Here is a 24,719-nt window from a genome sequence, read left to right as displayed (position 1 = left end):
AGGAGCCTACCCATCATCCGTCTAGAGAGGTCTTTTGGGAACTCTCTAGACCAGGGGTCACCAACCTTTTTGAAACCAAGGGCTACTTCTTGGGTACTGATTAATGCGAAGGGCTACCAGTTTGATAACCACTTAAATAAATTGCCAGAAGTAGCCAATTTGCTCAATTTACCTTTAACTCTGTTATTATTAATAATTAATTATATTTATCTTTGTGGAAACACTGATCATCTTAATGATTTCTCACAATAAATATATATAGAAACAGATAAATATCAATATGCAACACTTTATTTTTATATTTTCTCTAAGTGCACATTTTTCAAATTGAACATTTTCAAATGATCACTTCTAAGACAGTCTTGTGAAATCACAATATCCCATTTTAACTAGCTAGCCACTAAAATTTTTTAACAAATCATGAATTACTTTGCACCATGTTTGTACAAATAACTCATGTAAAATACAAAAGTAAACTCTCAAATTTTCAAATCATGTCACACTTGGGGCGGTATAGCTCGGTTGGTAGAGCGGCCGTGCCAGCAACTTGAGGGTTGCAGGTTCGATCCCCGCTTCCGCCATCCTAGTCACTGCCGTTGTGTCCTTGGGCAAGACACTTTACCCACCTGCTCCCAGTGCCACCCACACTGGTTTAAATGTAACTTAGATATTGGGTTTCACAATGTAAAGCGCTTTGAGTCACTTGAGAAAAAGCGCTATATAAATGTAATTCACTTCACTTCACTTCACACTTTGAACTGGACACCAAATCTGTTATCTGTTTCTTTGTCAGTTAGTGGGAAGCCTGGCATTGCATGCTGTTAACTAGTGTGTTGTACTCTGGTGTGTAACTTGACACTGCAACTCTGAGTGAGTCTTGCAGATGTGCATCCGTGAGGCGTGTTCTGCGTTTGTTCTTGATGAAGTTCATGTCAGAAAAGGCTGATTCACAAAGATAAGATTTTTCCTCATTGTTTGCGGAACCTTCTTAATCTTTTGGACATATTTTCACAGCAATCTGGCCTTAAGCTTAATTATGATAAATGTAAAATGTTAAGGATCGGAAATCTAAAGGGAAAGTCCTTTCGAATGGAATGCAAAGTGCCTGTTTTGTGGACAGATGGACCAGTTAACATACTTGGTGTTGTTGTCCCAGAAAATCTGGAAGATCTAGGCTCAGTAAATTATGATAATCGACTAAGAAAGATGGACAAAATTATGCAATTATGGAAAGGGAAATCCCTAACCTTGTATGGTAAAATGGCTATTGCCAACTCGTTAATTATTCCTCAATTTATTTATTTGTTTTTGTCATTACCAGCTCCATCACAAAACTTTTTTAAGATTTATGAGCGGAGGGTCTTCGATTTTGTCTAAAAAAGGCAAACCAGAAAAGATTAAAAGAAAGGTTTTATACAAAGAGTATGAATATGGGGGCCTGAAACTTCTCAACCTTGAAGCTATGTGTCTGTCTTTAAAAGCATCAATTGTTCCAAAGATGTATTTAAACATTGAGTGGTACACAAATGTCCTGTTGGACAAAAAACATGTACTGTATCAAAAGAAATTGTATCCTTTTTTACAAGTGATCCCCTCCCAGAGAGTCTGATGGGAAACATGGCGGGGTTCATAAAGGAAACAATCCACTCATAGTGGTGTTTTCAATTTTATGTGCCAGAAAAAAGACGATATTTTGCAGCAGTTAATATGGATGAACTCTAATATTGTAATAGATGGAAAGCCTATCTTTTGGAAAAATATGTTTTAAAGAGGAATCATTTTTGTCAATGATATTATCAATGAGAATGGTAAAATTATGAAGTATGATGAATTTAGAGCTATGTATGGTGATGCTTGCTCAAGCTTTTCATTTTATCAACTAACTGGAGTAATTGGGAAAAGATGGAAACAAATAATTAATTATGGAACTACTAAATTATTAGTTTGTAAACCTCTTATAAGAAATTCTAGTTGGCAAAAAGGAACTAAAATAAATAGAAAAATATATAATTTTTATTTAATAAAGAAATCTTTGAAGGCTGCCTCATACAACACAAATGGAAAATGGGAGGACTTTTTTGACTGCCCGTTGCCATGGGATGCCATATTCAAACTAATCTATAAAACCACTATCGATGTGCAAAATCGTTATTTTCAAATTAAAATTATTTATAACTTCTTACCCACAGGGAAAATGTTAAAATTATGGAATATGACAGAGTCAGATGATTGCCCATTTTGTTGTCAGGAGCCTGAATCCACCCTGCATTTGTTTTGGTATTGTCATATTGTGTCTTTGTTTTGGGTGGAAGTTGAAAAAATGTGTTTAAGGATTGGTTTGTTTATGAAGCTTAATGTGGTTTCTGTTATTTTAGGAGAGTTCATTGACAATCATGATTTAGTCAATTTAATTATAGTACTCGGTAAAATGTTTATTTTTAAGGCCAAAAACAGATATTCACTTAGTATTACTTTCTTTAAAACATTTATTCAGTATTTTCTAACTTTAGAAAGTTACATGGTTGAAAACGATAATGATGCCAAAAAACATTAAAAAAAAAGATGAGAAGTCCTCAAAGGCTTATTTTGAAAGTATAATTATGTTTATAGATTATATGATATCTGTTGTTGTGTTCCCTAATTTGAGTGACCTGGACATAATCTGGACTGTACATAAATGCTTATTTTGAAAATGTAATTTTGTTTATAAATTATATGCAATCTGTTGTGTTCCCTAATTTTTTTCTGTGTACATGAATGAAGGTGTGTGTTGCTGAGTCCGACTTGGACATTATCTGGACTGGGCCTGGTTTAAAAAACCCTTTAAACAAATCTAATTTCATTGACAACCTGGTCTGTTGAAGATAAGGCCCTTTTTAAAAAAATAAAATAAAATAAGATAAATAAATAAAAAACATTTTCTTGGATAAAAAAGAAAGTAAAACAATATAAAAATAAATACATTAAAAATAGTAATTAATGAAAATGTTAGTGGACCAGCAGCCTATACAATCATGTGTGCTTCAGGGACTGTGTCCCTTGCAGATGTGTTGTCTATGTTGTGGGAACCAGAATATTGGTAGCAGAAAGAAATAACCCCTTTTGTGTGAGTGGGTGTGGATGAGTGTGCATGGGGGAGGTTGTTTGGGTTGATGCACTGATTGAAAGTGTATCTTGTGTTTTTTCTATGTAGATTTAATTAAAAAAAAAAAAAAAAAAAAAAAAATATTTTTATTTTTTTTATTTTATTTATTTTTTTTTTTTTTAGAACAGGCCCGCGGGCGACTCATCTGGTCCTCATGGGCGACCTGGTGCCCGCGGGCACCGCGTTGGTGACCCCTGCTCTAGACGCTAAGAACCGCTCCAAATCGTCCTCCATGGTTGCAACTGACGTATTATGGTCCCACAACAGAGCACAGATGATGGGTAGCCCCCCGCATGCTCCCGCTCCTCCATCGCTGTGTCTGTTTCACTTCCGGTTCACCATCGCTGTGTCTGTTTTACTCCCGGTTCACTGACATAGGAAAAAAACCTTTTGCGAGATCTCTCAATACTTTTTGCGAGATCTCGAGGAGTTGAGTGAGCTCATAGACAGAAATCCCAATTCCATGTTTCTTGAGAGCGTAACAAAAGAAGAAATAATCAAAATTGTAAAAAATTGTAAATCCAAGACCTCAACCGACTGTCATGGAATAGATATGGCAACGATAAAAAAGGTTATAGAAGACATTTCAGAACCTCTGACATATATCAGCAACGTATCATTTCTAACCGGCAAATTCCCTGACAAAATGGAAAGTGCAAAAGTTGTACCAATTTATAAGAATGGAGACATACACCAGTTTACTAACTACAGACCAGTTTCATTACTTCCACAATTCTCCAAAATCATGGAAAAACTATTCAATAGTTGATTAGATTTATTTATTAACAAAAGTGGGATGCTCGTGGAGAACCAATATGGATTCCGAGCAAATATCTCAACATCAATAGCATTAATCAAAATAACAGAGGAAATTACCAATCCAATAGTTTGTAAAGAATGTGCGGCTGCAGTATTCATGGACTTAACAAAAGCATTTGACACAATTAATCATGATATTTTAATACGAAAATTAGAACGATATAGCATCAGAGGTTTGGTCTTGAACTGGGTAAGAAGCTATTCAACCAACAGGAAGCAATATGTGAAGATGGGTGAAAATAAGTCAACATGGCTATATATATCTTGTCGTGTACACCAGGGATCAATACTGGGACCAAGATTGTTTAATCTTTATACAAACGACATTTGTAAAGTTACATAGGACTTAAAGTTAGTTTTATTTGCAGACGACATAACTGCTTTCTGTTCAGGAGAGAACACACAGAAGATAATACAAATAATAACAGAAGAAATGAACAAAATAAAAAGATGGTTTGACAAAAACAGACTATCTTTGCATCTCAGTAAAACTAAAATAATGCTATTTGGTAACAGTAAAAAAGAGCATCTTACACAAATACAAATAGACGGAGTAGACATTGAAAGGGTAAAAGAAACAAGACTTTTGGGAGTATTAATAGATGATCAAATGAACTGGAAATCTCATATACAAAACATACAACATAAGGTGGCAAAAAACAATTCAATAATGAATAAAGCAAAATACGTCCTGGGCCAAAAATCACTTCATATTCTCTACTGCTCGCTAGTGTTACCATATCTGAGTTATTGTGTAGAAATATGGGGAATGTGCGCTACATTCGTTAAACGTGTTACAAAAAAGATCAGTTAGAATAATACATAATGTTGGATGTAGAGAACATACAAACCTTTTATTTATTGAGTCAAAAATATTAAAGTTCGGTGATTTGGTAAAATTGCAAACAGCTAAAATGATGTACAAAGCAAACTATAACCTGCTACCCAAGAATGTACAACCATTCTTCCCAACTAAAGAGGAGAAATATAACCTTAGAGGAAAAAATAATTTAAAACATTTGTATGCACGTACAACACTTAGAACCTTTAGCATATCAGTATGTGGAATGAAATTATGGAATAGATTAAGTAAAGAAGTTAAACATTGTACTGAAATGATCCAGTTAAAGAGGTTGTTCAAAATAATAGTGCTTACAAAGTACAAAGAAGAAGAATTATGAGAAATACTTTCAACCTTATTGAAAGTAAGATATTCTTCATCTCAGTATGTTAATAATGACTGAATTAATTAATTACATATTACAAAACTGTTGTGTATACTAATTCACAGATGCTATTTTATTATATAAAAAGGTCAGTAAATGATTCTATATATTTGTAAACGCTCTGAAGTGGGAAAGGGGTATGATTAAATAAGCGTTGCTTCTTCCTACTCCTTTTCGGACATGATGTACCGTGAAATTATATGAAATTGTGATGTATTATACTGTAAGTATGTTCATGTTCGAAATAAACTAAAAGAAAGAATTAGTGGGTTTATTTTAGTCAAATACATGCATTAATATACAACATTGTGCGCACATATTCCCTTAAAGACAAACATAATAAAAGACTAGAACGAAATAACATGTTCCTTTGAATAAAACGGTGTAGACTAAGCAGTGGTCCCCAACCTTTTTGTAACTGCGGACCGTTTTAAAAAAAAAAAAATGTATTAATTTTTTTGTCATAAAAAAAGAGTGTGTGCTTACGGACTGTATACCTGCTGACTGTATTGATCTATATTGATATATAATGTAGGAACCAGAAATATTAATAACAGAAAGAAACAACCCTTTTGTGCGAATGAGTGTAAATGGGGGAGGGAGGTTTTTTGGGTTGGTGCACTAATTGTAAGTGTATCTTGTGTTTTTATGTTGATTTAATTAAAAAAAAAAAAAAAAAAGTTTATTTATTTATTTTTTTATTTCTTGTGTGGCCCGGTACCAATCGATCCACGGACCGGTACCGGACCGCGGCCCGGTGGTTGGGGACCACTGGACTAAAGCATTAGTTTATTTTGCATACTCTTCTTACTAAATTTGTTCTTTATTTAAAACAAATGTGAACAGTACAAAACATACATGTTTCATACGAATAAGGCTGCAGCTAACGATTATTTTTCTATCGATTAATCTATAGATTATTTTTTCGGTTAATCTATAGATTATTTTTTTCGATTCATCTATAGATTATTTTTCCTTTTACCGATTATTTTTTTATTTAAAATGAAGATGAAAAAATAAATGTAGGCCTGTTTTTTCAAAAGGCATGGCTTTTATTTACAAAAAAAAAGAAGTATGGCCACTCAGTCAACATTGACAACAACATGACAAAATATTCTGTAACAATGTAAACATTTAAAACTTTTAACATTTAACAAAATTAAAAGTAGCTTATTTGCTTTTTAATGTGCAAATATAAAAGTAAACATCCAGTGCAAATCTTAATATTCTGCAATAGTATAAGCATTTCAAAAGTAAAAGTATTGCTTATTTTGCTTTAAAATGTGCAAAAATAAAGATAAACATCCAATACAAAAAAGTGCAAAATGAAATATTCTGTAACAACAGTGTAAACATTTCAACAAAAGTGAAAGTATTGCTTATTTGCTAAAATGTGCAAAAATAAAGATAAACATCCAATACAAAAAAGTGCCAATCTAAATATTCTGGAGCACTGTAAACATTAAGTATTGCTTTTAAAATGTGCAAAATAAACATCCAGTCCAACACAGTACACAATAACCAATTCTACTCATTCCAGTGAGTGACTAACAGTTGTAATGAAGAAAGGTTAGCATGTGCTCTGGTTCTTTTCATGTTTACAATATTCCCAGCAGCTGAAAATAGGCGCTCAGAAGGGGTCGATGTGGCTGGAACTGAGAGCTAATTACCGGTAGCCTTCACCTCAAGCCAGGACTGCGAGTGAGCTGAGCTCCAGTTTATATTCCTAGAAGGTCAACGAGCTCATAGTGATGTTACTAGTAGTTGACTGGGAGGTGTTTATTATCATTTGGGGAGAGTCCGCTGCCCGATACTCACCTGCTAAACACCTATCTGTTCCACGCTGAAGCGCTGTCTACATGCGCTCTGAATACGCACTGCTGATTGGCTGATAACGCTTTGTATAACACTTTGTGTGTACCAATCAGATGGTTGTGTGGGTGGGACAATGCTGCGTGCTGAGACAGAGGCAGCCGCAGAAGGAGCAAAGCAGCTTGTTTAGACTTTAGCAGCTAAAGTTAGCTTTAGCTTAGAAACTCATTCGGTACACCCCCGTACCGAACCGAAAGCCCCGTACCGAAACTGTTCAATACAAAACACGTACCGTTACACCCCTAGCAGATACAAATGACACATTCATGTTTTTGTGTAATGATGATAACGTATACTCGCACGGACGGTTGACTAGTTGATGGTTTTCTTTTCAAATGTTCGTTCATAGCCGTTGTGCTACTATGTTAGGCAATTTCCGCTCGACACAGTGTGCATACAACAACATTATTAGGCTGTGTATTGAAATACTCCCACACTTTTGACCACTTTTGGCGTGATTTTTTCCCCCTCGCTCGCACAGTCTGCTTTGCGCTCCACCATGACGGTAGTGTGACGTAAATATGCGACGCGTCGACGCACAAAAACGGCGTCGACGTATTTACGTAACCGATGACGTCGACGCGTCGTTTCAGCCTTACATACGAATAACATTTTATGTGTATACAGATATTAATTTTTCAGTTTTATACTGCAATTGTTTTTTTTGTTTTTTTATATATATATGTAACATATTTTCATTCCTAATTCAAATTTAGATCATAGATTAACTCCTTTTCTATGATATACACCAATGTTTCACATTTGTTAGTGCCTTTGCTTTTGAGTACATCTATTAGTTTGTATCTGAAACATCTTCTGGACCACTTCTAGAGGCATATTATTTACTTTTTTGCATAGTTACTACAGAGTTGTAATCTACACAATCATCAATTTGTTTGTTGAGTCTAGATAATCTATCCTAATTAGGTATTCCTATTCTCTTTTGTAGTATAAGGAATGGAGGTGGGTTTGGGGTTCTGTTAATGTGACATCAATATAGGACTGCACAGGTAATCGAATTTTGATAACGATGAGGATTTTGGCGTGGCAGATTAAATGAAGATGATCAGCGGCGATATTAACATTTTAAAAGCAAGCTTTGCTGCATATCAAATCAAGCACTCTCACAGCCCTCGGCAGCAGCAAAGCAACAGTGGCTCGTCTTGAAGCTCCATGAAGCAACTCCTCCCCGAGCCAGAGACCACTGTGTATGGGCAGTAAGTACAATGACAATGCTGACCACCTTGCTGGCCGATATTAGCAAACTTTTGCTGCAGCCGGTCGCCTTGTTTTACTGCCCCGACTTCTGTGGATTCTGTCTCGGTTTGCATTAAGCGACCCAAGGCTGCATTGCTGTTGTTAAATAGCGACAGGTCTGGACGCCTGAACAAAACGCTGCTCTGTCTCCTTGGAGTCGCACTCGCAGAACTTACGGCAAGTCATCTTGCTAAATAGTCTGGAGACACTTTACAGTCGAGTGCCAACACTTCTCGCCGGCCCAGACAGATACGTCAAGCAAGGGTGTCCAATTGATGATGCCGCGGGCAACCCATGTAATGTGGCTTTTTTTTCTTCCATAGCTCTGAAAGAAAAACATCACAAATGGATGAATAGAGCAAAAGGCATCATGTAATGAGAAAAAAGCTTTATATATAAATATAGCCTTTTTTAAATTTGTATTTGTTTAGATCATTTGATTACCAATTACTTGATGACATCAACTTCCCCACACCTTTGACCCAACCACCACAAGTCGATAGCTGACCTGTTTTATCTAAGACAGTGGTTCTCAACCTTTTTTCAGTGATGTACCCCCTGTGAACATTTTTTTTATTCAAGTACCCCCTAATCAGAGCAAAGCATTTTTGGTTGAAAAAAAGAGATAAAGAAGTAAAATACAGCACTATGTTATCAGTTTCTGATTTATTAAATTGTATAACAGTGCAAAATATTGCTCATTTGTAGTGGTCTTTCTTGAACTATTTGGAAAAAAAGATATAAAAATAACTAAAAACTTGTTGAAAAATAAACAGGTGATTCAATTATAAATAAAGATTTCTACACATAGAAGTAATCATCAACTTAAAGTGCCCTCTTTGGGGATTGTAATAGAGATCCATCTGGGTTCATGAACTTAATTCTAAACATTTCTTCACAAAAAAATAAATCTTTAACATCAATATTTATGAAACATGTCCACAAAAAATATAGCTGTCAACACTGAATATTGCATTGTTGCATTTAGTCTCTTAAAAAAATCAGGTGGCTTACCGACATGGCAAGCGTGTTTTGTCCGGAAATGCCGCTGAAGATGTGCGGGCTTCATGCCGCTGTTAGCTAACATTTCTCCACAGAAAAAACACAATGCCTTGGGGGGGTTACAACTCGAAGCCGTAAATCCCATTAACACATATTCTTCGGAATACTGTCTGAATTTTGCCGGCTCTGGTTTGGCCTTCTTTGGCACATGTTCCTCCTTGTTTTCAGCTGCATTACTGCTACGCTTTAACCAAGCCTCCATTGTTTTCTACATCGATAGTTGATTGACAGTTGGTGTCGTGTGGCACCGCCAGGTAGGGTCAAACCATTATGGCATGGGGGAAACTCTGGGTTTATGGTAATGATTGGAATAGCCTACTTGATTTGATGTTCAGTTTATGAACTTACATTCATATTTTGTTGAAGTATTATTCAATAAATATATTTATAAAGGATTTTTGAATTGTTGCTATTTTTAGAATGTTTTAAAAAAATCTCACGTACCCCTTGGTATACCTTCAAGTACCCCCAGGGTTACGCGTACCCCCATTTGAGAACCACTGATCTAAGATAATTAATCTCTATTAATAATGGTGATATGTATAATGATAAAAATAATTGTGATTATTATTTTGGCCACAATTGTGCAGCCCTACATCCTAATGTAATTTGTAAAGAAGTAGGATAACAAATATGCTGAAGACACATTATACATATATTTAAAGATGCATCTTTTTCCATCATCAGTATTAACAATGCAGCTTTTTCTCATTACTTAACTTTATGCATCTATTTTTCGTCAGTTGGACACACCCGCTGGACCTGGTTCCCTGGGTGGCGAGAAGTGTTGGCATGCGATGAAAAGTGTTTGTAATATAGCTGCCTTTGGTAATTGCAATCCTGTATATGGAGCAGAATAGGTGATAATCGCCTTTTATAGTTTCCCGAATGCATGGCCATTTAATGTGGAACTCTTTCTTGTGTCTGTTTGGAAGACATCGTACGCATCATACCTCTGCTTTTAAACACACTTACCGGTATATGCACCAGGTCTGCCAGAGAATAAGAAAACACAGCAGGAGGGATTGGTGTTGTTAACCTAGAAGCTTAGTGGTTATCTTTAGCGAGCTATCAAACTGCTGACACAACATGGCCAGTTATAAAAATTTGGTGATGATGTCAAGTGGTCATTCTACACTTTTCATATGAAAAGTGTAGAATGACCACTACACTTTTCATATGCTAGTGTCATATTGAGCAAAGTGCAGAAAGAGTGTTGTCATGTGAAGTGAAGTGAATTATTTTTATATAACCTTTTTCTCTAGAGACTCAAAGCGCTTTACATAGTGAAACCCATTATCTACATGTTTAAGCTACATTTAAACCAGTGTGAGTGGCACTGGGACCAGGTGGGTAAAGTGTCTTGCCCAAGAACACAACGGCAGTGGCTGGGATGGTGGATGTCTGGATGAAGCCCCTTGCTGACACCAAGTTGCTCTTCTGAGACTGAATTTACAGCGCTTCTGATGCCAAGTAGTGCACTCCATTTTGCCTCAGTTGCTTCAAAGTGCAATTCATCGATCAATCAGTTGCACACAATGAAAATAATTTTCAACTAATTTGCTCATTCTTTATTGTCAATCCCTACCTATCTAATTTTAGTGTATACTTCAACACACATTGGGATTCTAACATGGTCAGATTATACTCTGATAAACTTCTTTTTTCACTTATTGCTTGACAAAGATCAATGTTTTATATACTTTACATAGGCCAATATATTGGTAAAGTCAATCAATTTGTCATTTTAGCCAATCTGCAATCTGAGGAATTGGATTCGCTCCCCTTCACCTTTCACTTCATTGCATCTATTACATACTGTTAGCTTGCCAAGATAGTGCTACCTAGAGGCACAGCAGTATTATTCGATGTCTTCCAGGGCATGGCATGTCCTACTTTTAACATTTTGTATTTAGAGATGTCAAGTGTTTACAACCTGAGAGTGAGTTAAAATTTTACGACAGAGTTCATGGGGACGGCGTGGCGAAGTTGGTAGAGTGGCTGTGCCAGCAATCGGAGGGTTGCTGGTTACTGGGGTTCAATCCCCACCTTCTACCATCCTAGTCACGTCTGTTGTGTCCTTGGGCAAGACACTTCACCCTTGCTCCTGATGGCTGCTGGTTAGCGCCTTGCATGGCAGCTCCCGCCATCAGTGTGTGAATGTGTGTGTTAATGGGTGAATGTGGAAATACTGTCAAAGCGCTTTGAGTACCTTGAAGGTAGAAAAGCGCTATACAAGTATAACCCATTTATCATTTATTTATCATTAGTTCTGTGAGGTCCACATAAACACAACAGACTTTTAAGGAGAACCGATAGTTTGACAAGTGTGTTAATGTGTATTAAAATAATCTCTTAATTTGACTTTTGTGCTTATTTTAGGCTTTTGTGAAGGATGTTGATGAAGGATCAGTCACAGTAGCATTTGAAAACAAGTGAGTAATGCAAAGTTGTCAAGCAAACTGCAGTACAGCTCAATGTGAAGTCTAACTTTTACTGCAGCCAGTGACTAAATGAATGTGTGCTTTCATCCAAGCTGGCAGCCGGAGCGCCAGATCCCATTCCAGGATGTACGATTTCCTCCTCCAACAGGGTTCTGCAAAGAGATAAATGAGAGCGATGAGGTTGAGGTTGGACATCACAGTAATTTCTTGCTCGCTAACAATCATTTCCTAAAGGACTTTATTGTATTGTCATGTGAATTTTTTTGGCATCTTGTATTGTTTTTATGATGTGTAATATTTGCTGTGTGGGTTTTGGCAGGTGTATTCCAGGGCGAATGACAAGGAGCCATGTGGATGGTGGCTGGCCAAAGTTCGCATGGTCAAAGGAGAGGTAAGACTCAAGCCAAACTACCAGTTTGTGCTTACATCCTTTTCTCTGCTTCTGCATCACTTTCAGTTTATTTTATTATATATTATAGCCTACAGCAGTCCTTCTCAAATAGTGGGGCAGGCCCCCCTGGGGGGGCATGGTGCGTTGTCAGGGGGGGCACGTGTGACCTTGGGGAACATGCTTTTTTTGCCGTACCAGAATGTATGTAGCACTTTGCTTCACTGTAACCATGGTGGGAGACGAGGAAAGACCTTTGTGTTGTCTACTTTAATGTTAATAAGCTTACAATGTTATGCTGAGGTATAGTTATACCAGTTTTTAATTATACTCTTTATAGTTATGGTGGAGAGTGGGGGGTCCCGAAATATTTTGTTCTTCCTAGGGTCGGGGGGCATAATAGAAAATATTTTGAGAAGCACTGGCCTACAGTCACATAGCCTTCAGCCCTGAGTTACCTTTTTCAACGGCCTTGTGGGCATGCCTGGCCTATATGTACAATTTTGTTTTGTGAAAATTATTGTGCACCACAAATTTGTGGCCATTCATGCATAAGTTTGACTTGTCCAGGGAACTAGACCCAAGCAATTCAAGTTGTCATTTTATACCAGTTGGGATGTTTCTTAATGAAATAGTCGGTGTTGTTAGTGCTATTATAACAGGAACTTTGTCATTAAAGATAAGTTAAAATTAAGACGAGACAACGATTGAGACAAACTAAGGATTTAACGATAAACCGTGGTAAAACTCCCCACGGTTAGTATTACTGTTTTAATTAGAAATAAAAAAAATTGTTATTATCGTAAAACCAGGATTTATCACACTTTGATAAACTGACACTGGTGACACTGCTCATTTATCAATACATTTGGTATGGTATGATATTTATTGGAGAAGCTAGCTAGCACTTTCTAGGTTAAATGCTAACATGAATACAAGAGTTATCAACCTCTTTTACAAGAGGTAAAACTCCCGACGGTTAATATTACCGTTTTAAATTAAAATGATCAAGAAACCGGAATTAGTACTGGTGCTTGCATAAACTCACGGACTGACTGGCGCCAGTTCGCTAGCTTAAATGATAACATGAAAACAAGAGACATAAACATATTTCCGCATTAAGAAACTACATACCCTAAACTTATATAAACACATTACTGTCTGAACAACTGAGTTATTCAATTGTGCACATTGAAACTACAAGCTGTGCTCTCTTAGTTTCTCTCAGTGATCAATCTTTCCTCAGAAGAAAGAAGACACAGGTGTTTTTACAATTTTTTCAAGGACCACTGAAGAGAGTAGGACAAAAATAAGAAATAATAATAAATAAATAAAAATGTTTTGCTAAGAATAAGATGCAGTATGTACAGTGTCATTTCAAACTACTAGTTTTTGATCCAATAAAAGAAAAACTTGTTTTGACTTATTCATGTCACTAGTATTGAATAGTTTCGTAAAAATGTAGGGTAAAAAATCGTAAATTTAATTTTTTGTGAAATGTCGGGGATTTTACAAAACCCAAATTCAGTGAAGTTGGCACATTGTGTAAATCGTAAATAAAAACAGAATACAATAATTTGCAAATCTTTTTCAACTTATATTCAATTGAATAGACTGCAAAGACAAGATATTTATTGTTTAAACTGAAAAACTTTTTTTTTTTTGCAGATAATCATTAACTTGGAATTTAATGGCAGCAACACATTGCAAAAAAGTTGGCACAGGGGCATTTTTACCACTGTGTTAAAATGTTTCTTTTAACAACACTCAGTAAACGTTTGGGAACTGAGGAGACTAATTTTTGAAGGTTGTCAGGTCGAATTATTTCCCATTGTTGCTTGATGTACAGCTTAAGTTGATCAACAGTCTGGGGTCTCCGTTGTCATATTTTACGCTTTATAATGCGTCACACATTTTCAATGGGAGACAGGTCTGGACTACAGGCAGGCCAGTCTAATACCCGCACTCTTTTACTATGAAGCCACGCTGTTGTAATATGTGGCTTAGCATTGTCTTGCTGAAACAAGCAGGAGCGTCCATGATACCGTTGCTTGGAAGTCAACATATGTTGCTCCAAAACCTGTATGTACCTTTCAGCATTAATGGTGCCTTCACAGATGTGTAAGTTACCCATGCCTTGGGCACTAATACACCCCCATACCATCACTGATGCTGGCTTTTGAACTTTACGCCTACAACAGTCCGGATGGTTATTTTCCTCTTTGGTCCGGAGGACATAACGTCCACAGTTTCCAAAAACAATTTGAAATGTGGACTCGTCAAACCACAGAACACTTTTGCACTTTGCATCAGTCCATCTTAGATGAGCTCAGGCCCAGCAAAGCTGGCGGCGTTTCTAGGTGTTGTTGATAAATGACTTTCGCTCTGCATCGTAGATTTTAAATTGCAGTTACAGATGTAGCGGCGAGCTGTAGTTACTGACAGTGGTTTTCTGAAGTGTTTCTGAGCCCATGTGGTGATATCCTTCACACACTGATGTCGGTTTTTGATGCAGTACTGCCTGAGGGATGAAGGTCACGGCCTTGCTGCTTACGTGCAGTGATTTCTCCAGATTCTCTGAACCTTTTGATGATATTACGGACCGTAGATGGTGAAATCCCTAAATTCCTTGGAATAGCTCGTTGAGAAGGGTTCTTCTTACACTGTTCGACAATTTGCTCACGCATTTGTTCACAAAGTGGTGACCCTCGCTCCATCCTTGTTTGTGAATGACTGAGCATTTCATGGAAGCTGCTTTTATACCCAATCATGGCACCCACCTGTTCCTAATTAGCCTGTTCACCTGTGGGATGTTCCAAATAAGTGTTTGATGAGCATTCCTCAGTTTTCTGAGTTTTTTTTGCCACTTGTGCCAGCTTTTTTGAAACTTGTTGCAGGCATCAAATTCCAAACGAGCTAATATTTGCAAAAAATAACAAAGTTTACCAGTTCGAACGTTAAGTATCTTGTCTTTGCAGTGTATTCAATTGAATATACACTGTATTGCCAAAAGTATTTGACTACCTGCCTTGACTCACATATGAACTTGAAGTGCCATCCCATTCCTAACCCATAGGGTTCAATATGATGTTGGTCCACCTTTTGCAGTTATTACAGCTTCAACTCTTCTGGGAAGGCTGTCCACAAGTTTACGGAGTGTGTTTATAAGAATATTCTACCATTCTTCCAAAAGCGCATTGGTGAGGTCACACACTGATGTTGGTCGAGAAGGCCTGGCTCTCAGTCTCCGTTCTAATTCATCCCATCGGGTTCAGATCAGCACTCTGGCAGGCCAGTCAAGTTCATCCACACCAGACTCTGTCGTCCATGTCTTTATGGACTTTGCTTTGTGCACTGGTGTACAGTCATGTTGGAAGAGGAAGGGACCCGCTCCAAACTGTTCCCACAAGGTTGGGAGCATGGAATTGTCCAAAATATTTTAGTATCCTGGAGCATTCGAAGTTCCTTTCACTGGAACTAAGGGGCCAAGCCCAACTCCTGAAAAACAACCCCACACCATAATTCCTCCTCCACCTCCACCTCTGTCAGATTACATGGCCTACCACTTGGTGGATGAGTTGCTGTTGTTCCCAAATTCTTCCATTTTGTTACAATAAAGCCGACAGTTGACTTTGGAATATTTAGGAGCGAGGAAATTTCACGAATGGATTTGTTGCACAGGTGGCATCCTATGACAGTAGCACGCTGGATGTCACTGAGCTCCTCAGCGCGGCCCATTCTTTCACAAATGTTTGCAGAAACAGTCTCCATGCCTAAGTGCTTGATTTTATACACCTGTGGCCGGGCCAAGTGATTAGGACACCTGATTCTGATCATTTGGATGGGTGGCCAAATACTTTTGGCAATATAGTGTAGGTTGATAAGGATTTGCAAATCATTGTATTTTGTTTTTATTTACGATTTACGCAACGTGCCAACTTCACAACTTGATCTAATGTCCATCACTGATATTTTAGAAACAAATCTTTGTGGTTTTAAAACGAGTCTTTAAACATTTCTATTATCAAGTTTTTCTTTTTACATTAGGACGTTTTGCTCTTTTTTCCCCATTTTTCAAAGTCGGATTTAAAGCAAACCTTTTAAAATAACCATATAGGCACAAACATGTCATAAGAACTTCCTAAAATTAAGTTAATCAAGGGGGATAGGATTTATGAGCTATAACATATGCAGACTCCTTGAGGTGAATTAGGCCTTGTTTACACTGGACACCATATCTGATTTTTTTTGCCCTCAAGTGACATAGATTGGATATGTTTTGCCAGTCCAAACGCTCCAAAGTGCTTTAAGTATAATCTTTTCGCATCAGATTTGGGCCACATCAGTAGGTAGTCCGAATCCATTTTCAAATGTGACTGCAGTGTAAACGGCAATGCATAATTTTTGCCACTTTTACGTCATCTTTGGTCCGGCCACATTATTTGTGTGCGAAGAAAACGACTAAAAGAAAATAATTTTACTTTTTGAAATTAGTTTCTTCCTCCTGCAGTTGTTTTCGGTCAGTGTACGACGCGACCATCTGTTTTTCGTTTGGATAATAAAACAATTTAACATAAAAATCTATTTTCCCCGTTTTTTAGTTTTGATAATAAAAACAAAAAGCGGAAAACATAGTTATACATTATACGATTTCATTGATGTTTGAAATAGAAAAGGGGAATTAAGTGGAAAATTGTTTTCTCTATTGCTTATTCAATGTTTGAACATAAAGGTAGATGCACATGCGCAGTGTCTCTTTTCTGTAAATTTGTCTGTGAGTGACCCGCAACAACAGAAGAAGAATACAATGAAGAACGGTGTCGTCAAATCAAGTTTGTCGGGGTCAATAATTCCCTTCTATTTTTTAATGTCCAAAGACATGTTACACATTTTATTGGTTCTCTATCGAACAGGCAAACAGATCTGTGTACATTGCTCTTCTTCTTCTGTTGTTTTTCTGGATCACTTCTTGTTCAGTCAAATTCCTTTTTGTGTTCATTTTATCGAACTGCGCGTGCAAGTGGCATCAGGGCTACATTGGGGTCTGTGCGCGTTTATACTGGAGTCTGATAAAGATTACATTTTACTTGTAATCTAAACAATCAGCTGCAAAAGAAATCTGCAGATTAGGTCCACTTTGGCCTGCAGTGTAAATATAGTCTTCGATCTTTTTGAGCCCAAATATTGAAATTTTTCATGTTCATCTGTAGTCAGTCATATATTTAGTCTACAATTGAGGTGTATCAATCACCTTGTATGCACACTAGTAATGGGAGTGTTTATGTTGATTAAACATAGACATGCAGTGGTTCATAAAGGCATTCTGCATTTATCAGGTTCCTGTTTTATTTCACATGGCATCATGGTGACATGACAGTGTTTTGTTGTTTTGTGTGTCTGCAGTTTTATGTCATAGAGTATGCTGCATGTGACGCAACGTTAAATGAGATTGTGACACTGGAAAGGTTACGGCCTATCAATCCAAACAAACTAGCCACCAAAAATACCTTCCTCAAGATTAGACTGGATGTTCCTGACGATCTACGGCAGATGTAAGTTTTCCCTGTGTTATAAACCATGTTTTTTATCTAAAATTTACATTAATAGATTAATAATTGGAAAACATCTAAAGAGAAAGCTCTCTTTAGTTCAATTATTTTAGTCTTTTAGTGTTTAAACTTTAAAATAACCTGATTCACATTTTTGCTCGCTAGATGTGTGCACAAGAATCACAGTCATATCATACTTAACTTCTTATGAACAGGTGCTCCAAGGAATCTGTGCACAAAGACTTCAAAAAGGCTGTGAGAGCATTCAGTGTCACCTACGACTCAGAGAAGAAACAGCTAGTCATCTTGGTTTGTGAAATTTTACTTTGTTAAAAGTATATATATTTTTGTGGGAGCAACCAATAACTTTGGCATTTTGTATTTAGAAAACATCACATTTATCAAGCCTTACACGTATTGATAAATGAAAGGAGACTATTAAAGTCAGATTTGCTTTTATTTGTTTTAATAGTCAGTGAATGAGATCACGGCAAAGCGGGCCAACATGATGAGCGACATGCACTTCAGAAGCCTCCGCACCAAACTGTCCCTCATGCTGAGGAATGAGGAGGCAAACAGACAACTGGAGGTACAGTACATGCATGAGCCAAAGGATTTTGTTATCGCTGCCTATTAAAAGTAGAGCAATGACATGTTTGCAGAGTTCCAGGCAGCTGGCATCACGGTTCCATGAACAATTTGCAGTTCGTGACGATTTGATGGGGCTTGCCATTGGAACTCATGGGGCCAACATTCAGCAAGCTCGTAAAGTCCCTGGAGTCACTAATATAGACCTGGATGAAGAAACGTGCACCTTCCATATTTACGGAGAGGTATGGTAGCTCAACTAATAGATGACCCTGTTATAGATATGTGTAGCCAGTCTTATCTATAGCTACTTCATCATATGTAATATCGCTCAAATTCTGTAGTTTAACATTACTGAAAAACTGCAGACATACATGATCCACATCATGATCTTGTCACCCACATTGACGACATATCTATCTACATGATTGTAATGTATCTTGAGGAATCAAAATAGCAAGCTAAAATTGTCTTAATGTTATGTGTAAATTAATTTTTTTTTACTGAGTCTGTATTGGGGTCCAGTTACTAAAAGCAAGGCACTATATAAACATTTTGAAAACATATTAAAATTGTGGATAAAGATGTTAGAGAAAGTGTTCCATGCTTTGTGTTTATCTCAGGACCACGAAGCTGTTCGTATGGCCAGAAGCTTCCTGGAGTTCTCTGAGGATGTCATCAAAGTTCCACGGAACTTAGTTGGTGAGAAAATTACTCCACTGACAAAATTAGCACAAGCTACTCGTTAAGAAGAGCGATACATTCTTTCATCTTATTCTCCAAAAGTGTCCAATTTGACCAGGAAAAGTCACTAGTTGCCATTTTCAAAGAGAATCTATTGAGGTTTAAGTACTTAAAAGGGAACTTCACCTTTTTGAAATTTGGCCTATCATTCACAAGCCTTATTTGAAACAAAAACACATATGTTTTTCTCTTTTTTTGCAGGCCAATTTGTAAAAAAAACGACTCGTACTAGAGGGACTATTTTTTTAGTAACGCGGCACCTAGATCACAGAAGTAACATAGCTACATTACAAAGGAGGGAGATCCCGAATTTGACACAGGCACTAAACAATATCAATACGGTTAACTATCTCACCCATAATCATCCATCCATCCATCCATTTTCTACCGCTTATTCCCTTCGGGGTCGCGGGGGGCGCTGGAGCCTATCTCAGCTACAATCGGGCGGAAGGCGGGGTACACCCTGGACAAGTCGCCACCTCACCGCAGGGCCAACACAGATAGACAACATTCACACTCACTTTCACACACTAGGGCCAATTTAGTGTTGCCAATCAACCTATCCCCAGGTGCATGTCTTTGGAGGTGGGAGGAAGCCGGAGTACCCGTAGGGAACCCACGCAGTCACGGGGAGAACATGCAAACTCCCATAATCCCCATAATCATGATAATTGTAATTAATTAAGGACTGTTATCCAAGACACAGTGTCTTCATTTACCAGAAAACTGAAGCAAAACCATCAAAAAAGAATCAACTCCCGTGTCTAAATGAAAACATACGGACATGACTGAAAAAAAGAGATCATGCTCTTAAAATATTACTTAAAATGAAAAAGGTGAATGATAAGACATGCATTTAATTCTCTTAGAAATAAAGTGGTAAAGGAAATTTAACTTGGAAAAGAAAACTTTTATTAACATAATTAGTACTGAAAAAAAAAATAGTAAAGAGATCTGGACAAATATTGAAGAACTGACGAGAAATAGTATAGTGCATGGAGAAATTAGGCAGCTCCAGCTAGAGGAGAAAGTCATCCATGATCCAAGGGACATTGCAACAACTTTAAACCATTATTTTATAGACTGAGTTGAAGATCTAACTCGAAGCAACTGCCCTCAGACCCATCAACCAATGCCAATGAACATCGACAAACCCTTTAATTTGTGCGTAATGTTGCAGTCACAAGTTGATAAAGCTGTGTGTAGTCTCAAAAGCTTTAAAGCCAAAAATGCATTTTGTATGAATGTAGCATTTCTAAAATATTTACAAATAAACTTTCATAGCACCCTAAACTACTATTATAAATGAATCCATAATAGAAAGTTCCTTCCCTGAACCCTGGAAGTGCTGTCATTACATCAGTCTTTAAATCAGGTAATGTTGCAATAACCAGCAACTACAGACCAATAAGCATACTTCCAGCATTCTCCAAAGTAATGGAGAAATTGATCATTGATAGCAGAGCAAATTGTAGATAATCTTAACAACAGTTCATTTACCCTGAACAGGATTCAATTTGGCATTAGAAAACATTACTCTACTGAGGCGGAAAACATCAAATCAGAGCTGGATGCAGGCGGTGTCATTGGTGCTGTTTTTATCGATGTTAGAAAAGCGTTAGACATAATTAACCACCAGATACTGTTGACTAAACTGTCTAGTTTTAAGATTTTCCCATGCACTCTGAAATTGATTGAATCATACATATCTGCAAGATCACTGTGTGTTAGGATACAAAACATTAAGTCAACATCACGAAACAACAATCTTTGGGTACGGCAGGGGTCAGTGCTGGTCAATTTGTTTTCTGCCAAGTTGTTGTCCTTTGAATGTCACCTGCCAAATGTATACCGATGATGCAGTTCTGAATGTCCATGCAAAAGATTAAAAAAACTCGCTGCATGCAAACGATTAAAAAAACTCGCTGCAGGAGGTGTGTGTGTGTGTGTGTGTGTGTGTGTGTGTGTGTGTGTGTGTGTGTGTGTGTGTGTGTGTGTGTGTGTGTGTGTGTGTGTGTGTGTGTGTGTGTGTGTGTGTGTGTGTGTGTGTGTGTGTGTGTGTGTGTGTGTGTGTGTGTGTGTGTGTGTGTGTGTGTGTGTGGTGTGTGTGTGTGTGTGTGTGTGTGTGTGTGTGTGTGTGTGTACACATGTATACAGACGTGGTCAAAAGTTTACATACACTTATAAAGAACATAATGTCATAGCTGTCTTGAGTTTCCAATAATTTCTACAACTCTTATTTTTTTGTGAAAGAGTGATTGGAGCACATACTTGTTGGTCACAAAAAACATTCATGAAGTTTGGTTCTTTTATGAATTTATTATGGGTCTCCTGAAAATGTGACCAAATCTACTTGGTCAAAAGTATACATACAGCAATGTTAATATTTGGTTACATGTCCCTTGGCAAGTTTCACTGCAATAAGGCACTTTTGGTAGCCATCCACAAGCTTCTGGTTGAATTTTTGACCACTCCTCTTGACAAATTTGGTGCAGTTCAGCTAAATTTGTTGGTTTTCTGACATTGACTTGTTTCTTCAGCATTGTCCACATTTTCTCAATGGGGTTTAAGTCAGGACTTTGGGAAGGCCATTCGAAAACCTTAATTCTAGCCTGATTTAGCCATTCCTTTACCACTTTTGACGTGTGTTTGGGGTCATTGTCCTGTTGGTACACCCAACTGCGCCCAAGACCCAACCTCCGGGCTGATGATTTTAGGTTGTCCTGAAGAATTTGGAGGTAATCCTCCTTTTTCAGTGTCCCATTTACTCTCTGTAAAGCACCAGTTCCATTGGCAGCAAAACAGGCCAAGAGCATAATACTACCACCACCGTGCTTGACAGTAGGCTTTGTGTTCATGGGATTAAAGGCCTCACCTTTTCTCCTCCAAACATATTGCTGGGTATTGTGGCCAAACAGCTTAATTTTTGTTTCATCTGAACATAGAACTTTCCTCCAGAAGGTCTTATCTTTGTCCAAGTCAATGATTTGTTTTTTCCGATCTGTGCTGAGTTCCTTTGACTTTCCCATTGTCGCGTTTGTAACCGAGTCTAGTGGCTGCGTCACATGAGCCCTATTTAAATGGGCTCAGAGAAGTCAACAGGTGTCGTCAATCATAATCACTCACATTAAGTTAAGAGGCCATGCCATGAAGCTAATTTGATTTGATTGTAACTTTTCTACATCACCAAAATTTACAATGTATGTTGCTGTATGTATACTTTTGACGTAGCAGATTTGGTCATATTTTCAGTAGACCCATAATAAATTCATAAAAGAACCAAACTTCATGAATGTTTTTTGTGACCAACAAGTATGTGCTCCAATCACTCTATCACAAAAAAATAAGAGTTGTAGAAATTATTGGAAACTAATGAGACAGCCATGACATTGTTCTTTACAAGTGTATGTAAACGTTTGACCACGACTGTATATATATATATATATATATATATATATATATATATATATAATATATATATATATATACCGTATTTTCCACACTATAAGGCGCACCGGATTATAAGGCGCACCTTCAATGAATGGCCTATTTTAAAACTTTGTTCATATATAAGGCGCACTGCATTATAATATAAGGCGCATAGAATAGACGCTACAGTAGAGGCTGGGGTTACGTTATGCATCCATTAGATGGAGCTGCGCTAAAGGGAATGTCAACAAAACAAATAGTGATTGTACTGACACTTCTACTTGCTGCTCTCTGTTCAACAACCCACTGTTCGAGTTTGTCCTCCAACTGTAGGCATCTCGCTTTGTTCCCTCTGAAACTCTGTTTAGTCTTCTTTACTTTGTACAGGTCATCATGTTGCTTCCTCCACTTCCGCACCATTGATTCGTTAATGTTAAATTCTCTCGCTGCTGCTCTATTCCCGTGTTCTACTGCGTGACTAATCGCCTTGAGTTTAAACTCTGCGTCGTAAGCGTGTCTCTTAATAGGAGCCATTTTTGGGTCTTTACATAAAGTTTAGGTCTCGCAACTACGGTAATCAGCCGCCGACTTCATTTTCCCCTTCTACGGTAAGCAGCCGTAGAAGGGGGAAAATTAAGTCGGCGTAGTTACCGTAGTTGCGAGACCTGTTGTGGTTCAATATTGGTCCATATATAAAGCGCACCGGATTATAAGGAGCACTGTCAGTTTTTGAGGAAATTGGAGGTTTTTAGGTGCGCCGTATAGTGCAGAAAATACAGTGTGTATATATATATATATATATATATATATATATAATATATATATATATATATGTGTGTGTGTGTGTGTGTGTGTGTGTGTGTGTGTGTGTGTGTATATATATATATATATATATATATATATATATATATATATATATATATATATATATATATATATATGTATGGATTCTTAATAGGACTAGTTGTTAAAGATCCCTAAATATTCAGCACAACAATTAAATGGGGTTGGAGATGTCCTCTTGGGTGGGGTGGAGTTTGGCACTAATCACGTGGTGCCACCAGTACAACACATCTTCAGTTGTGTTCCCCGACGTCATTGGGCGTTTCGGCCATTTATCACAAGACACCCTCTGCCGAGGTTGGCCCACCACAGGCTGATCAGACCTGGGTGTGTGTCGCATGGTGGCACCACGTGGTTATTTGGCAGCCCATGCTGCATCCCTGCGCTTCAGCCACAGCCAGTGACTGCTCCGTTATGCTGCGGTGGAAAGTTCTTTAATAGCCTTGCGTTGGGCCTGTCCTCTGATTCCTACTTCTTTAAGGAGCCTTGTGGTGGAACTGGCTACAAAGCCTCTACAGCCCACCTCCACTGGCCACACCTTCACGTTCCAGCCCCGTGCCTCTGCTTCAGCTGCCAAGTTGGTATATCGCAGCCTCTTCCGTTCGAATCCTTCATCGATGGCGTCCTCCCATGGGACCGTTAGCTCAACGATGAAGACACGGCGGCAGGACATGGACCAGAGGACCAGGTCTGGGCGCAGGCTGGTTGCTGCAATTTCGGGTGGGAAGATAAGTCTCTGGCTGAGGTCTACCCGCATTTCCCAATCTCGGGCTACGTTTAGTGGGCCCAAGTCTGGAGGTGATGGCTTGGTCCGCCGTTTCTCTCCTTCCCGGATGAAAGTTGTTTTGCGTGGGAAGGTTGCCTGAGCATTTAGAGGCATGGCATTGGTGACCACTCTCTTATTCTCAAGTTCGGCAGCCAAGCACTTCAGTACCTGGTTGTGGCGCCAGGTGTATCTCCCTTGAGTCAGACTGGTCTTGCAACCTACCAAGATGTGTTTGAGGGTTGCTGGGACTGTACACTGGAGACAGGCTGGGTCCTCTCCATACCAGAGATGTAGGTTGGTTGGAGAGGGCAGGACATCATATGTGGCTCTAATGATGAAACTTAGTCTATTAGACTCCATGCTCCATATTTCGTTCCACGTGATTGTTCTCCTCTCCACGCCCTCCCACGTCATCCAGCGGCCCTGCTGGGCTTGGGAGACTGCCTTGGCACACCTGGCTGCTTCCTCCTGGTGGCGCACTTCCTCCACCACCATGTGCCGCCGTTCGGTTGCAGTTGCCTTTTGCCACATGGGTGTTGTTGCTTCCACACCAAGGCCCCCTCTGCCATATTGGACATGCCCCACTA

General features: G+C 38.2%; 1 protein-coding gene across 1 annotated transcript in view; it reads left to right on the top strand.

The window, feature by feature from the left end:
- Nucleotides 1-24,719, top strand: part of fmr1 (fragile X messenger ribonucleoprotein 1) — a 54,472-nt gene that overhangs the window by 5,650 nt on the left and 24,103 nt on the right. The window contains exons 2-9 of the mRNA XM_062045403.1: nt 11,764-11,816; nt 11,918-12,011; nt 12,145-12,216; nt 17,617-17,765; nt 17,978-18,071; nt 18,235-18,351; nt 18,425-18,595; nt 18,974-19,052. Coding sequence (XP_061901387.1) covers nt 11,764-11,816; nt 11,918-12,011; nt 12,145-12,216; nt 17,617-17,765; nt 17,978-18,071; nt 18,235-18,351; nt 18,425-18,595; nt 18,974-19,052 — 829 coding nt within the window. The remainder of the gene's footprint in view (nt 1-11,763; nt 11,817-11,917; nt 12,012-12,144; nt 12,217-17,616; nt 17,766-17,977; nt 18,072-18,234; nt 18,352-18,424; nt 18,596-18,973; nt 19,053-24,719) is intronic.

The sequence above is a fragment of the Entelurus aequoreus genome, linkage group LG04, assembly GCF_033978785.1.
Source record: "Entelurus aequoreus isolate RoL-2023_Sb linkage group LG04, RoL_Eaeq_v1.1, whole genome shotgun sequence".
NCBI classification, from domain to species: Eukaryota; Metazoa; Chordata; class Actinopteri; order Syngnathiformes; family Syngnathidae; genus Entelurus; species Entelurus aequoreus.
Note: the sequence above shows the minus strand (reverse complement) of the source record. Positions and strands in the feature narration are given on the sequence as shown.